The sequence below is a fragment of the Macaca mulatta genome, chromosome 12 (genome assembly GCF_049350105.2).
Source record: "Macaca mulatta isolate MMU2019108-1 chromosome 12, T2T-MMU8v2.0, whole genome shotgun sequence".
Classification (NCBI taxonomy): Eukaryota; Metazoa; Chordata; class Mammalia; order Primates; family Cercopithecidae; genus Macaca; species Macaca mulatta.
Window position 1 is genome coordinate 112,872,857 of NC_133417.1, and position 15,104 is coordinate 112,887,960.

A 15,104-nucleotide genomic window follows, 5' to 3' on the forward strand; every position below is an offset into this window, starting at 1 on the left:
GGTAAAGACTTCCCCCAAAACTGTCAGCACAAAACAGGGTATTGATTTTTAACTCTGATGTTTCTATTGGAGTTGAAATAATAAATAAATAATGAGGGAAATACGTTTCTAATAAAATTCCCTACATTCTAGAACATCCCTGTTTTAATTTTTTTACCTAAATCTTTTTGTGCTTTATGTGTAAAGAAAAAAATGTACTGAGTTACAATGCATTTTATTAACACTATGTACATAATAGCTGCTTTGTGTTCACAATGGTAGCAGTTGCTTTGTATATTAAAGTGATCCTTGTGAATTTGTGAAATATTGTCATAAAGTGCTTTTTCTTACTGTAATCTTTGTGGTATCAACTGTCAATGCTCTTTTTACACAAACATTTATGTGCAGTCACATAAACATGCTTTTAAAAACTCTGTAAGTCTCTTTTTTGGGAATGGGATCTCTTGATATTTTGTTGGGTTTTTTTGCTAGTAGAGTGAAGCCATGTTTTATTGGACTTAAAGTTACAATATATTACAAGCTTGTGATGGAAGGCAACAAAACTAATTCAGACAACAAGAACATACCTTCAGTTACTGGATCCCTAATTTTAAGGACAAAACCTGTTTTTCAGTAAGATTGAACAGTGCCTATTTGTGGATTTGGAGATGTTACTGTCGAGATGACCAATGGAGACATATGACCAGCTGTCTCTGATGTCATAAAACACATGTGTTCACTGAAAGGACAGTAAGAATATATACCTTCTCAGGTCCCCTTGCAATTCTAAAACTCTGATCATATAAATTGGAAGGAAAGGGGAAGGGATATGGTTAATCTTTGCTTAAGATGTAAGAATAATAAAATTACCTCTTAGACTATTAACTTCTGAAATAAGTTCTGAGACATCTGAAAATAAGCAGCTGCATATTCGTATGTTTCTTCACTGTCAAGATGTGTTCAAGCCTGCTATACCTGCCATTGTATTGGAAGGATTAATTAATTTCATTTATTTTCTACAACAATGATTACATAATTTATTGCACAAAATGAGACATTTTTGAGAGTGGTATTAATTACATGGGGGACAATAGGCATGAACCAGGGTTGTTCTGAGCATATCGGAATCTGAGGTCACCCTGCCATGTTCAGGTGCTTGGACCTTCAGGAAAAGATTGCCCATCTTCATTGTCATTTGACCAGGCACTGAAGTGACAAGACCATCCTTGAGAAGTCACATCCAAAGAGAAAATTCTGATCCATTTCTAGTTTTAGTGCTTCTCCACTGAAGAGTTAACATGTCTTTTACACTCTGGTTGCAAAACACAAGCCCAAGATAAAACTCTTAACTTCTCCCCCAAATCTTCCTTCAGCTGGTTTTTCCATCTTGTAAGTGGTGCCACTATCCACCTGTTAAATTGTTTAGGGGAAACCTAGAAAAGCACTACCTTAATCAGTTTTATCCTCCCTCTTAACTGTGCATTCTAATTTCTCCACATCTTAAGTGCACTGACCAAACCGGACGAGAATTCTAACGGGCCTGACACCAAATGGAAAGGAAGGATAATGTCCAGGATTGAATGTTATCCTTGCTTTTAATTAAGATGCAATTCACATAACAAAATTAACTTTTTAAGTGAACGATTAAGTGGCAGTACATCCACAATGGTGTACAACCACCACTTCTATCTAGCTCCAAAACATTCTCATCACTCCAAAATAAAGCCCTGTTACTCTCCATTTTCTCCTCCCCACTTGTCCCTGGCAACCACCAATCTGCTTCCTATTTCTATGGATTTACATCCAGATATTTCATGTGAGAATCATACAATATGTGTATTACTTTTTTGGTCTAGCTTCTTTAACGTGGTGTTGAGGTTGATCCATTGTAGCATGTTTGCAGTACTTCATTCCTTTTTATAGCTAAGTATACTTTTTATAGTAAGTATACCATTGTGGATATGTACCATAAGTTTATCGATTCATCCGGCTGAGTTGTTTCTATCGTTTGGCTAATGTTCATAGTGCTGTTATGAATGTTCCTGTACAAGTATTTGAGTCCCTGTTTTCAATTATTTGGGGTATATACCTGGGAGTGGAGTTGCTGGGTCATATTGAAATTGTACATTTAACTTTTTGAGGAACTGTCAAACTTTCCCTCAGCCGCTGTACCATTTTACCTTCCACCATTGACGTATGAGGGTTCCAATTTCTCCACACCTTCATCAACACTTATTTTGCCATTCAAAAAATTATAGCCATCCTCATGGGTGTGGTCTCTCATTGTGGTTTTGATTTGCATTTCCCTGATTACTAATGATGTAGAGCATCTTTTCTTGTGTTTGGCCACCTGTGTATCTTCTTTGGAGAAATGTCTGTTCAAGTCCTTTGTTCACTGAAATTTTATTGTTGGGTTCTAAGTTCCTTATATATTCTGGGTACTAGGCCCTTATAATATTTCACCTATAAATTTTTGCTTTATAATGTCCTCATTATTTTCAAACTTTATGAAATATGTACACTTGTAAAAAAAATGGAACATGCAAAAGGGCAAACTGTAAGAAGCAGTTTTCTGTGTTATTCATGACAGTCTGTGCATATATACACAAATATAATGTATGTTCTCTCCTCCTCCCTCTCCCTTTTTTACACAAAAGGTAGCTACAAACAGTGGTTTATAAACAGCTGTCATTGTACAGATATAGTTTAACCAGTACCCTCTTTTGGGGACATTTGGCTGTTTGAAATTTTTTACTGTTACAGATATACACAGGTTGGTAACTAGGTCTACACAAGTTACATCTCCAGAATACTGAGAAGTAAAAGTTATTTCTGAATTATGGTTTTCTTCATATTTGGATATTGTTTCCTAATGATTATTAGGTATCTGCTAAGCAATTTTTATTAAGTTATGTTGATTACTATTTTTATGTCAAACTTTACAGTCTAGGCATTTTTTTCTGGAATTAAAATTAGAAGTGGCACAGACTTTAATAAGACTTTCCTTTTCTCATCTCTGTTAATACTGTTTTCTTTCTAATCTCATCCTCAGAAACAACTGTTCTCAGCAAAGAAACAAGTTTTCAATATGCCATCTTTTCTAGTGTTACTAAATGTTTAACTCCTCTCTGGTTGTAGAAGGAAAGGTGTAACATGATTTTAGAGCAGAAAGAGCTAACAATTAAATCTTCAAGTTGGGCCTTGTGCGGTGGCTCACACCTGTAATCCCAGCACTTGGGGAGGCCAAGGCAGAGGCGAGCAGATCACCTGAGGTTAGGAATTTGAGACCAGCCTGACCAACATGGTGAAACCCCGTCTCTACTAAAAAATACAAAAATTAGCCAGGTATGGTGGCAGGCGCCTGTAATCCCAGCTACTTGGGAAGTTGAGGCAGGAGAATCGCTTAAACCCGGGAGGCAGAGGTTGCAGTGAGCCGAGATTGTGCCATTGCACTCCAGCCTGGGCGACAGAGCAAGGCTCCTGTCTCAAAAAAAAAAAAAAAAAATCTTCACGTTTTAAGGTAAAACAGAACTAAGGACTATCCGGTGTCATGCTGTTTATGTCAGTGCTAAGACAATAAAAGTCTCTAGTTTCCCAGAGCAGGGTTCTCTATACTCACTTACTACATTCGTGTTAAAGACTTTGAGAAAGCTACTTCTCTCTAGAGAGACATTCTGGGGAGCAGTGAGGTGGTGACTGTTTGTCTAACACTAACACAAATTACAAGTCTGTTTTACCAACTATTAAGTGAAGTCCTATACCTAGGGCCACTTAACAGTACTGGGGTACATTATATAGTGATTTTTTTTTAAGTACTTTAAAATTTTACTTTTGTTCATTTTTAAAGAATTGGCAGTAAATGCTTACCATAAACAGCAATTAAATGGTATTATTATTGGAGGTGAATCTTTGTGAATCTTTTACATTATGGTAATTTTGTTATTCAGAGTATGCCTCGATACTTTAATATTCCTGCAAATTTATTTCTCCTATACCTTGGGCAAGGAGAAATAAAGCACATAAATTAGGCATATGGTAACTCATCTGTAAAAGAATGTGTATTTTTCATGAGTCAGTGTGAACTCCCTTTATGAACAGGGCACCATGTTACCACCTGAAATACAGAATATAAGGTCAGGCATGGTGGCTCACAACTGTAATCCCTGCACTTTGGGAGGCTGAGGTGGGTGGATCACGAGGTCAAGAATTCAAGACCAGTCTGGCCAATATAATTAAAACCCCATCTCTACTAAAAATACAAAAAATTAGCTTGGCGTGGTGGCGGGCACCTGTAATCCCAGCTACTCAGGAGGCTGAAGCAGAAGAATCGCCTGAACCCAGGAGGCAGAGGCTGCAGTGAGCCAAGATCACGCCACTGTACTCCACTCCAGCCTGGGTAACAAGCAAAACTCCATCTCAAAAAAAAAAGAAAACGATATATGGACATGTGCTATCATCCTTGCCTTCTAGGAGCATAAATTGTATTTGCTAAGATAAAACATTCCAAATAATGTTATTCTGCCCTGAGTTTGCAATCTAGTGTTAACAGATAAAAGCATTTTGATAACTACTATTTGAAGATGGCATCCAGGCTATCTACCATGAACTAAAGCAAGCTACCCTTTAAGTGATAATCTACTTGGAAAACAGCATTCTTTAGAGTGGGGTTCCAAGAACCTTGTATCGTACATACATTTTAACATAGCATCTTGGCAGCAGTATTTGGTATTAATTGGGGGAAAAGTTAGTGACACCCACTGGATTATTTAAATGCATAACTGTTTAAAGAAATTGGGCAATGTGAGTGAGAATCAAGACTTAGTAAAATAGGTTTGGATTAGGTTTCTATCTTTAACTTGAGGACAAAACAAGCACACTTAAAATGTGCATTTATGGGATAAAATAAGTAAAAAATACATCCCAACTTCACTGACATTGATAGTGGACACTGTGGTGTGCTGCCCAGATACGCTCTCGCTCGCTCTCTGTCACACACACACACACACCTGAAACACTCATTTCCCCAGCTTCTGGGAATGTTGATGGCTGATGGCTCCCAACAGACTCCCTCTCCAGTACTATCTTCAGCTTCACGTTATGACCCTTGTATCCACCAGTCCACGCAGGGTCATAAAGGACCATCACCTGCCTCAATTATGGCTTAACTGCAGGACCATCTCAACTCTAAAGAATTAGCTGAGGACTTTCCTGACTACATCCAGCCCAATTTCTTTCTCTTTCCCAGTCAGTCTGCTTTCCAAGGTCAGAATATTGATCTTGGAGAAAGCATCCCCATTTAAACTTTTCACACCCTAATCTCAATCTTTGAGTCTATTTCCCCAAGGAACCTGACCTGCAACAACATTCTAAGCCCCAAGCCAAGAAAATCACTTGATTTTTCACTTGGACAACCTAACTATTTCTGATGATTTTTGTTTTTTCTTGCCTGTGCTTCTAATTTGTAGGTCAAAGGAAAAAAGCTGCTTTCAAATTTTTCTGATTCTTAATGTTTTATGAAAATGGAAAACAACCCAATAATAGCTTACCTCATTTGGTAGATCACCCAGGCATATTATTGAAGCTCCCACCTCTAACCCACCCTGCCCCATCCATGTTAACACCCATCTCCAAAGTTATGGATCTTAAAGAAACTGAACTCTAACTAATATATGCATTTCCGATAACATACCTAAGTGGAACTGGCTTGTCATTATAGTGTTGGTGATACTGCCAGGCTTTGTTTTAAACAATCTTTCATATTCATGGTGCAGCACTGACATTTTATGGATTCAGTAAGCAATGGGTATTTCCATTTCATGTGTATTAGAATTGTGTTGAACTAGTATATCACAGAATGCTCACAACTTTTAATCCATCTTTATTAAAGTGAAACTGCTATTTCAATATATGTAGAAAACAACATACTGAATATTTTCACCTCTGGGATCAAAAGGAAGAGAACGTCCTGTTTTTAAGATTTTATAAAAGAAATCTATCTCTAGTACCAAATACCATATTGAGATTATAATATTCTTGCAGTCTAAAGTTAAGCTATTGTTTAAACGTTTGCATTGTAAAAAGAAAAGTTCGTGTGTATGTGAGATGTCAAAGTGTATCAAAGATAATCATCAAACAGTATAACAATCATTTAACCCAAAGTCAATGTCCTTTAAATGGAATATATCTTTTTCATTATTTGGTTATGAAATATACAGAAGGTACTCGGGAAGCAACAATGGAAGAGGCAGAAGCATTCTTGGCCCTCAAGAAGCTTACACTCTATGGGGCAATACTAATGTTGAATGAGCAATTACAAGTACAATACAAAAGGAGCTTATATGTGGGAAGCTAACATCTCAGGGAGGGATGAGATTTAAAACTTCTAATGTCATCCTATGCATTGTTAAGGAAGCAAGGAAAGCTCGGGAAAGAACTGCATTAAGACATTTGAGCAAGGGTAAAGCAGAAGGGGAAAACCTCAGCTTTTGACTTGAAATAGACAACATATTCAAGATTTCAGGTGCTTTTTTTTTTTTTTTTTTTGAGACGGAGTCTTGCTCTTGTCCCCAATCTCAGCTCACTGCAACCTCTGCCTCCCAGGTTCAAGTGATTCTCCTGCCTCAGCCTCCCAAGTAGCTGGGATTACAGGCGCCTGCCACCACGCCCGGCTAATTTTTGTATTTTTAGTAGAGATGGGGTTTCACCATGTTGGCCAGGCTGTTTTTGAACTCCTGACCTCAGGTGATCTGCCCGCCTCAGCCTCCCAAATTGGTGGGATTTCAGGCATGAGCCACCGCACCCAGCCAGATTTCAGGTGCTTTCAAAAAGTAACTGAAATTTCATTTTTATTTAATTCCTTTATTAACATATATAAACCTGAAATTAAGGCAAAAAGTATGATATGAGACTCAAAAAAACTCATATCCTACTCAACCAACTAAAAGTTTTTAGGATCTAAACAGGGCAAAAGGTTTCAATAGCACTAACAGCTCAAGGAATGTATGTTAAACCTTTTGTTTTACATCCAGAAAATTAGAAAACTTGGCTAAACATTGTATATATCAGAAGGTTTTAAAAATAATTTGTTAAGATTTAATCTTACCAAAGAAAGCTTGCTCATTTAAAGACATCTTTATACCAGCCTTCATGTCATCAGTGGAAACTTTATTAAGAGGGAATAGTATGAGATACAGAAATAGCATAAACCAAAATCTCACACTTAATCCTTTAATGTTAATTGGATTTCAGTGTGAGTAAATATGACTAAAACTCATAGCAATGGGACAAAGCACTGCTTTGTTTTAAAACTGCACATGTGCTTTCTCCCCTGAGAACCTTTGCTTTAGACTTTTTGTACAGTAAGACATTTCATTAAATATGTTTAGATTTGCAGTCTAAGACCTTAAGTGGCACACTCAATGACAGCATTCTTATAAATTATAGCCAATTATAAGTCCTCCTTCTGGTTTCTCTTCTGTGCTTCGTAAATATGTACATCTTTTTCAGGATCATAGTGAACCTTTCTCACAGTAAACTGCCTCTCCAGCATTGCTAAGAAGTTGTTATCCCGTTCATAGCGAATTCGGCATGCTAAAAGAATCACGGAGTGATTGCTACAGAGATGTTCCAGTGTTTGAAGAAGATCTGTGAATGTTTCTTCTAAATATATGATATCAGCTCCAAGTATCAGGTCAAATTCTCCAGGAGAAAAACTCCCCAAATTCTGTCCCCAAGTCAGCTCCTTAACAACAGTTTTGGGTTGGATATGAGGAGGTAAGTTGGCTTGAACGTTTGATTTAAGAAATTCTAATGCTACTTTTCGATCCGTGATAGTCACATGAGCACCTACAATGTGGGACAAAGAAAAAGTGATGTGCACATCAGTACAGCTCTGTTAGGTAGAGAGGGGGTCAAGTTAAATGTAGAGTGTCTCTTAAATATTGCATCTGATACGCAGAATATCAATCATGCCTTTCATGGACAGCTGCAATAGAAAAATGACTCATAACTCCTTTTGCACTAACTACTGGCAAAAGTGACTCTGGATTTCCCTCTATGACATACCTGCTATTTGCTAAAATTGTGCCCATAAATTGCAGAATTGGCTGGGTGCGGTGGCTCATGCCTTTAATCCCAGCACTTTGGGAGGCCAAGGCGGGCAGATCTCCTGAGGTCAGGAGTTGGAGATCAGCCTGGCCAACATGGCCAACTAAAAATACAAAACTAGCCAGGCATGGTGGCGGGTACCTGTAATCCCAGCTATTCGGGAGGCTGAGGCAGGGGAATCGCTTGAACCTGGGAGATGGAGGTTGCAGAGCTGAGATCTCGCCACTGCACTTCAGCCTAGGTGACAAGAACAAAACTCCATCTCAAAAAAAAAAAAAATGCAGAATTAAGCAGTGACACGGCTGATGCTTCTGAATTCTGCCAACAGAGCTGGCCCATACTTTATTCATTAGGTCATTATCTTTTTTTTTTTTTTTTTTTTTGAGACAGCGTCTTGCTCTGTCACCCAGGCTGGAGTGCAGTGGTGCGGTCTCAGCTCACTGCAAGCTCTGCCTCCCGGGTTCACGCCATTCTCCTGCCTCAGCCTCCCGAGTAGCTGGGACTACAGGTGCCTGCCACCGTGCCCAGCTAATTTTTTGTATTTTTATAGAGACGGGGTTTCACCATGTTAGCCAGGATGGTCTCCATCTCCTGACCTCGTGATCCGCCCGCCTCAGCCTCCCAAAGGTCATTATCTTTAAGTCAGTTGGCCGCAGGGTAACATGGAATCCAAGAATGAAAAATCTGGGAGCAGGCCAGGTATGGTGGCTCATGCCTGTAATCTCAGCACTTAGGGAGGCTGAGGTGGGAGAAGCCCTTGAGCCCAGGAGTTCAAGACCTGCCTGGGTAATACAGGGGACTCCATCTCTACAAATAATTTTTGTTTTTAATTAAGCACAGTGCACACCTGTGGTCCTAGCTACTCAGGAGGCACGGGTGGGATATCACGTGAGCGTGGAAGGTTGAGGCTGCAGTGAACTGTTATTATGCCAATACACTCCAGCCTGGGCAACAGAGCAACACTCGGTCTCAAAAAAAAAAAAAAAAAAAAAAAAAAAAAAAAAAAAATCTGGGAGCAGACTGTTATTGCAAAGAGGACAAGATACCAAAAACAGGGAAAGGCTGTTTTGTAAGGTTAGTTTTAAAAAGAATCATGGAAGAAATAAATGGGCTACTAAGAAATCCCAGTCCACTTCTCCTTAGGTTGTTATGAAGCAGCCAACTTACATGTTTTCTGTATATCGTTATTGAAAAATAGTAAGCTTAAAAATTACTTAAGTATATTACAGTACTGTAAGTTAAAATGCTTGTTCTTAATGCTAAGTTTCTACACACAGTGTAGAAAGTTAAACTGTTTCTTATGGATTGTTGACAAAAAGATCCTTTTTTTTGAACCAATATGGGTAAGAGACAACCTTAAGGTGGAACAAGCACATAAGATCAGGTTGGATCCACCTTCTCTACGTTGTAGGAAAGATATAATACGTGTAATACTCTTTACTTCTGGCCCCAGAAATTCTGAAATTTAAAATTATGTTTCAATCTTTCATAAAATTCTTTCCATTTGCATCCTTCTTCAGTTTGTAATCTTCATAGGTAATCTTCCCACAAGATTCCAGACTAGCTGTAGTAAGCACTATTTCAGTGGCAGCTGAAACTCAGTGTTTCTTATCTTGACACATAAATTAGGGCAGTAATTCAATTTGAAATTTACAGTCCTAGTATGAGATACTGATGAAAATGCTCAAGTTGTTGAATTTTAGAAGCCTGAACCTACCACTTTGACCATTCATTGCTAGACAGTGTATTGCCCAATGGGCAGATTTCAATGATAGTTTTCATCTCTTCTGACAATAAAAATTGCAGACAGCCAGGCCAAGTGGCTCACACCTGTAATCCGAGCCCTCTGGGAGGCTGAGGCAGTAGCATCACCTGAGCCCAGGAGTTCAAGACCAGTCCTGACAACATAGAGAGTCTCCATCTCCACAAAAAATTAAAAAATTAGCCAGGCATGGTGGCACTATTCAGGAGGCTGAGGTGGGAGGATCTCTGGAGCCCAGGAGGTCAAGGCTGCACTTAAAGAACAACTTTAGGCCAGGCACAGTGGCTCATGCCTGTAATCCCAGCACTTTGGGAGGCCGAGGCAGGCGGATCACAATGGTCAAGAGATCAAGACCATCCTGACCAACATGGTGAAACCCCATCTCTACTAAAAATACAAAAAAATTAGCTGGGAGTGGTGGCGCACGCCTGTAGTCCCAGCCACTCAGGAGGCTGAAGCAGGAGAATTGCTTGAACCCTGGAGGCGGAGGTTGCAGTGAGCTGAGATCGCACCACTGCACTCCAGCCTGGCAACCCAGTGAGACTCCGTCTTAAAAAAAAAAAAAAGGAAAAAAAAAAGAGCAACTTTAACTTAGCACTTAAAGAACAAGTATTTTCACTTACATTACTGTCATACAATTCAGTAATTTTTCAGTGATTATATATGTATTACATAAACACATACAGATTGGCTGCTTCATAACAGCCTAAGGAGAGGTGGACTGGGATTTCTTAATAGCCAATTTCTCTCTTCTATGATTTTTTTTTTTTTTTAGAAATATACAGAGAGGGTTTTGCCATGTTGTCCAGGCTGGCCTCCAACCCCTGGGCTCAAGCAATCCACCTGTCTTGGCCTCCCAAAGTGCTGGGATTATAGGCCTGAGCCACTATACCCAGCCGTATCATTCTTTTTTAAAATTTTAACCTCACAAAACAGGCCTTCCCTATTTTTGGTATTTTGTCATGTGAGAAATGAGCCATGGTCATGCCACTGCACTCCAGCCTGGGCAACAGAGCGAGACCCTATCTCTTAAAAAAAAAAAAAATGCAGACAGCCTTTTCCAGGGTTTGAGTTAGAACTGTATCTCTGAAATTTCTTAACAGTACACAGAGCACTCTACAGGCAATATTGGAGTGACTGAGTCATCTGCTCATCACCTCAGTATTCATTTTACCAGCTCATAAAGGCCTTCTCTAATGTCTGTCCCAGGCATTTCAAAGACTACTTCTAATCTGGTAGGTATTCCAGAAGTCTGAATAGGATCTTAATGTCAGTTGACCACTCCCTGTAATTCCACACATATCTGAATGACTACCATCAGCCACAGGACAGAAACCTCTCCCCTCACACAACTTACATTCAAGTGAGAGATAGGCAGTAAGATGTTTTTTTAAAAATAGAATATCTGGCTGGGTGCGGTGGCTCACACCTGTAATCTCAGCACTTTGGGAGGCCAAGATGGGTGGATCACCTGAGGTCAGGAGTTCGAGACCAGCCTGGCCAACTGTCTCTACCAAAAATACAAAAAAATTATCCAGGTGTGGTGGCAGGCGCCTCTAATCCCAGCTACTCAGGAGACTGAGGCAGGAGAATGGCTTGAACCTGGGAGGCAGAGGTTGCAGTGAGTCAAGATCACTCCACTGTATTCCAGCCTGGGCGACAAGAGTAAAACTTCCTATTAAAAAAAAAAAAAAAAAAATACAGTGAAACCCAGCAGCAGCATTTCCTTCAGCCCCTCTCAGCCACAGAGGCACAGACCGGGGACAGTGGAAGGCTGCAGTTAACCTGGCTTGTTTTGAAGCAAGGAAAGGCAGGGTGTCGGTGTCAACCGTACATGAAGATGGTGATAAAATGACTGCCCGTGAGATTTATGCTGGGTAAGGAGGGTGAGACAGTATTTAGTTCAGAAAAGACTAATGGAAACTGACCCAATAAGACAACACAGTATGCTGTCAATTAGTAATGGGAAAAGAATGTATAAACATGTCAGCACTTTTTGTTTTAGTTTTATAACACCTTATTCATGCAAACATTCAAGCACATACTATGTGCTAGAGATACAAAGATGAGGAAGAAAGTCCTTACCCAGAACTCAAAGTCTCACACGGGAGAGACACATAAACACAGTTGTGATGCCGTGTGGGAAGAAAAATAATAGAAGCATGAGTGTGCATAGGAAATTACAAAGGAGAAATTCTTCAAGAGGAGCAGAGTTCAAAGAAAAATTCCCAAAGGAAGGGAAATCTGAGCTTACACTTAAAAGATGAGGCATGAACCAAGGGAAAGGTGTGAAGAAAGGGCATCCAAGGCAGATGGGACAGGCCAGAGCAGGATGTGTGTCCAGGAACTTCATGCACTGCAATCTTGCTGAGAAAAAGTGAGGCTGAAGAGTCAGACAGGATGAGATAACAAAGCCTTACTAAGACAGCTGGGATTTAGCCTGCAGGCAGGCAGTGGGAAGCCAAAGAAGCTTTCAAGCACAGGTCATGCCATCAATTTTGCATTTTAGATGGGCCACTCTAACAGCTATTGAGAAAGTAGGTTTAAAAAGACAAACAGAGGCAGATAGGCCAGGTGAAAGAGTGATGTGGTCATGCAGGCAGGTGACAGATGATGAGAGCTCAAGCCAGGCAGTGGGAGGGGACAGAGAGAGACAGATCCAGGAAACAGTTAAAAGACAGAATCAGTGGGACTCCAAGGGGTAGGGGAGGTAGAAGGGGAGTCAAGGAGTTGAGGGGGCAGTGACTACTTGGAAGGCGATGCCAACTCAGAATAAAGGAAGAAGAACGAGTTTAGAAAGAGAAGAGTTTGGGTTTAAACAGATACCATTTGAGGTGCTGGGAAATAGCCAGGGACAGATATCCAGCTTTCAGTTAAACACACAAGCCAAAAGTTCAGCTGAGATTTGCACTCGAATTACAGAAAAGTTGAAGATAGGATCTTCTTGAGCATTATATTTCAAGACAGTGGTCCACAGGCTTGGCTGGGCATCAAATCACATGGGAAGCTTTTAAAGTTCAGATTCCCTGACCCCATCCCAATTTACAGAATCCTCCTATCTTCAAGATGGGGTGTTTTTATTCTATGGATACAGCAGTTCCCTGTTATCTGCAAGGGATATGTTCCAAGACCCCCAGTGGATGCCTGAAACCACAGATAGTAACAAACCCTGTATATAAGATGTTTTTCCGATATGTATACACCTATGGTAAAGTTTAATTTCTACATTAGGCACAGTAAGAGATAAACAATAAATAATGAAGCAGGATAATTATAACAATATACCATAATAAAAGTTATGGGTAGATCACAAGGTCAGGAGTTCAAGACCAGCCTGGCCAAGACAGTGAAATCCCATCTCTACTAAAAATACAAAACAAAATTAGCCTGGCAGGAGAATTGCTTGAACGGGGGTGGGGGGTGGGAGGGAGCGGGCGGAGGTTGAAGTGAGCCGAGATCGCATCACTGCACTCTAGCCTGGGTGACAGAGTGAGACTCCGTCTCAAAAACAACAACAAAAGGTATGTGAATGTGGTCTCTCTCTCTCTCTCTCTCTCTCTCTCTCAAAATATCATACTCTAGTCACGTGTTTTCAGACCAAGGCTGACAGTGGGTAACTGAAGCCGGGGAAAGTGATCACAGATGAGGGGGGACTACTATAGTTCCAAGTAGCATTAAGGCCAGGGAGATTTTCAAACTAAGAACCAGGGTTTGAGAGTCAGATTGGATTCAAATTCTAAGCACAATCCATTAGCTTTGTGACCTCAGGCAAGTTACTTACCCTCCAAGCAGCCTTCCTTTCACCAATGGAAGGGTGCTATAAGTAGGTAAGGCCTACTTACCATGCAGGGTCACTGTGAGAATGAAAGGGTGTAATGCACAGTCCTCAGAACACAGGAACTGCTCAGGAATTAGCAGCTGGTTTAACAGGAAAGTCTCATCACCCTATATAAATATCTACATAGCACTGCTTTTGTGTGTGTGTGTGTGTGTGTTCTTTCTTTACCTCTACCCACTAAACTCAGAACGTAAGCTTCCAGGGACACCTGCCAGCCTGTTTACTGCTCCAACCAGTGGACCACCAGGCTTGTGGTGGGTTCTCCCCAAATTCAGGAATAAATGACTACGGTTACAAAAAGGGAAGCTACTTTTAAAAGAATAATAATTAATCTCTTCCTGATATTTCAAAATCACTACCTGTTTTAGTACTCACTGATTCTATTTTGAAGAGATTAACATCTTGTTACCCTCAGGCTCCAACAGCAAAACTTCTCCAGCCTAATACTTTGTAGCGACTACAGATAGTGAGTATGAAAATCATACAGTAGCAGAGAAATGCTTATGACATAATGTGAAAACATCATTTGTATAGGTGTGTGTATACAGATACACAACACACACACACATCCACAGACATATATATTCACATATATATAATCATAATTACAACGATGATTAAAAATACAGATGGAGAGAGACAAAACACACCAAAATACTAATGGTAACTATGTTGCAGAGTCATGAATAATTCGAATCACTGGTGAGTTTTTTTCCCTTTTCTTTAAGCTTATTTTTGTAACAGAGTTACATCAGTTTTATAACAAAAATATTTTCATAATTTTAAAAATTATTTCTCTGTCTCTGCTGCTTGAATCAGAATAAATTTCCGTGATTTTCAAAAAGCCTTCAATCTAGTTTGTTCATCTCTTATTCCAGAGTTATTTGAGTAAATACTGAGTGGTAGGTGTTGTCCAAGGGCCAAGGCCACACAATGAAACATGGTCCCTTTCCTCAGGAGCCTTGGCCTGCCAGGAGAGATAGACACATGAAACACCTGCCTGCAATAAAATGTGACAGAGCTGTGATAGAGGCGGGGTATTCCAAGCACTATGGGGAAAAGAAGGCAGAAATTAACCCTTTGCAGTGGGGCAGGAAAGGACTCCACAAGGCCACAGTGTAGCCTGGCCATGAAGCATGCTTTGCTTCATGGTGGTATCTGAAATACCGTATTCTGACTTTCCCAACCTCAGAGATCCAGATTGCTAGATCAGAAAAAGCAGTACTCAGAAAGTAATCAACACTCGTGGAGCATTTCCTTTGTGTCACTCAATGAGCCAGCAGATGTTATACACACATCTCATTGGTTCCTCACTGTGGAGTAAATATTACTATTATGCACAGTGTACAGATGGGGTAATCAATGTTTAGAGGTTAAGCAACTTGCCCAAGGTCACAAAACTAGTAAGAATGAAAAGAA

General features: G+C 40.0%; 1 protein-coding gene across 13 annotated transcripts in view; it reads right to left on the reverse strand.

Moving 5' to 3' along the window:
- Positions 1–15,104, reverse strand: part of METTL21A (methyltransferase 21A, HSPA lysine) — a 48,040-nt gene that overhangs the window by 25,422 nt on the left and 7,514 nt on the right. For 3 of the 13 annotated variants that reach the window (XM_015110807.3, XM_002799030.4, XM_002799031.4), the window contains one exon: positions 6,652–7,824. The exons of 4 other annotated variants lie outside the window; for them this stretch is intronic. In XM_015110807.3, the coding sequence (XP_014966293.1) occupies positions 7,427–7,824 (398 nt within the window). In that variant the 3' untranslated portion in view covers positions 6,652–7,426. 13 annotated transcript variants of the gene reach the window in all.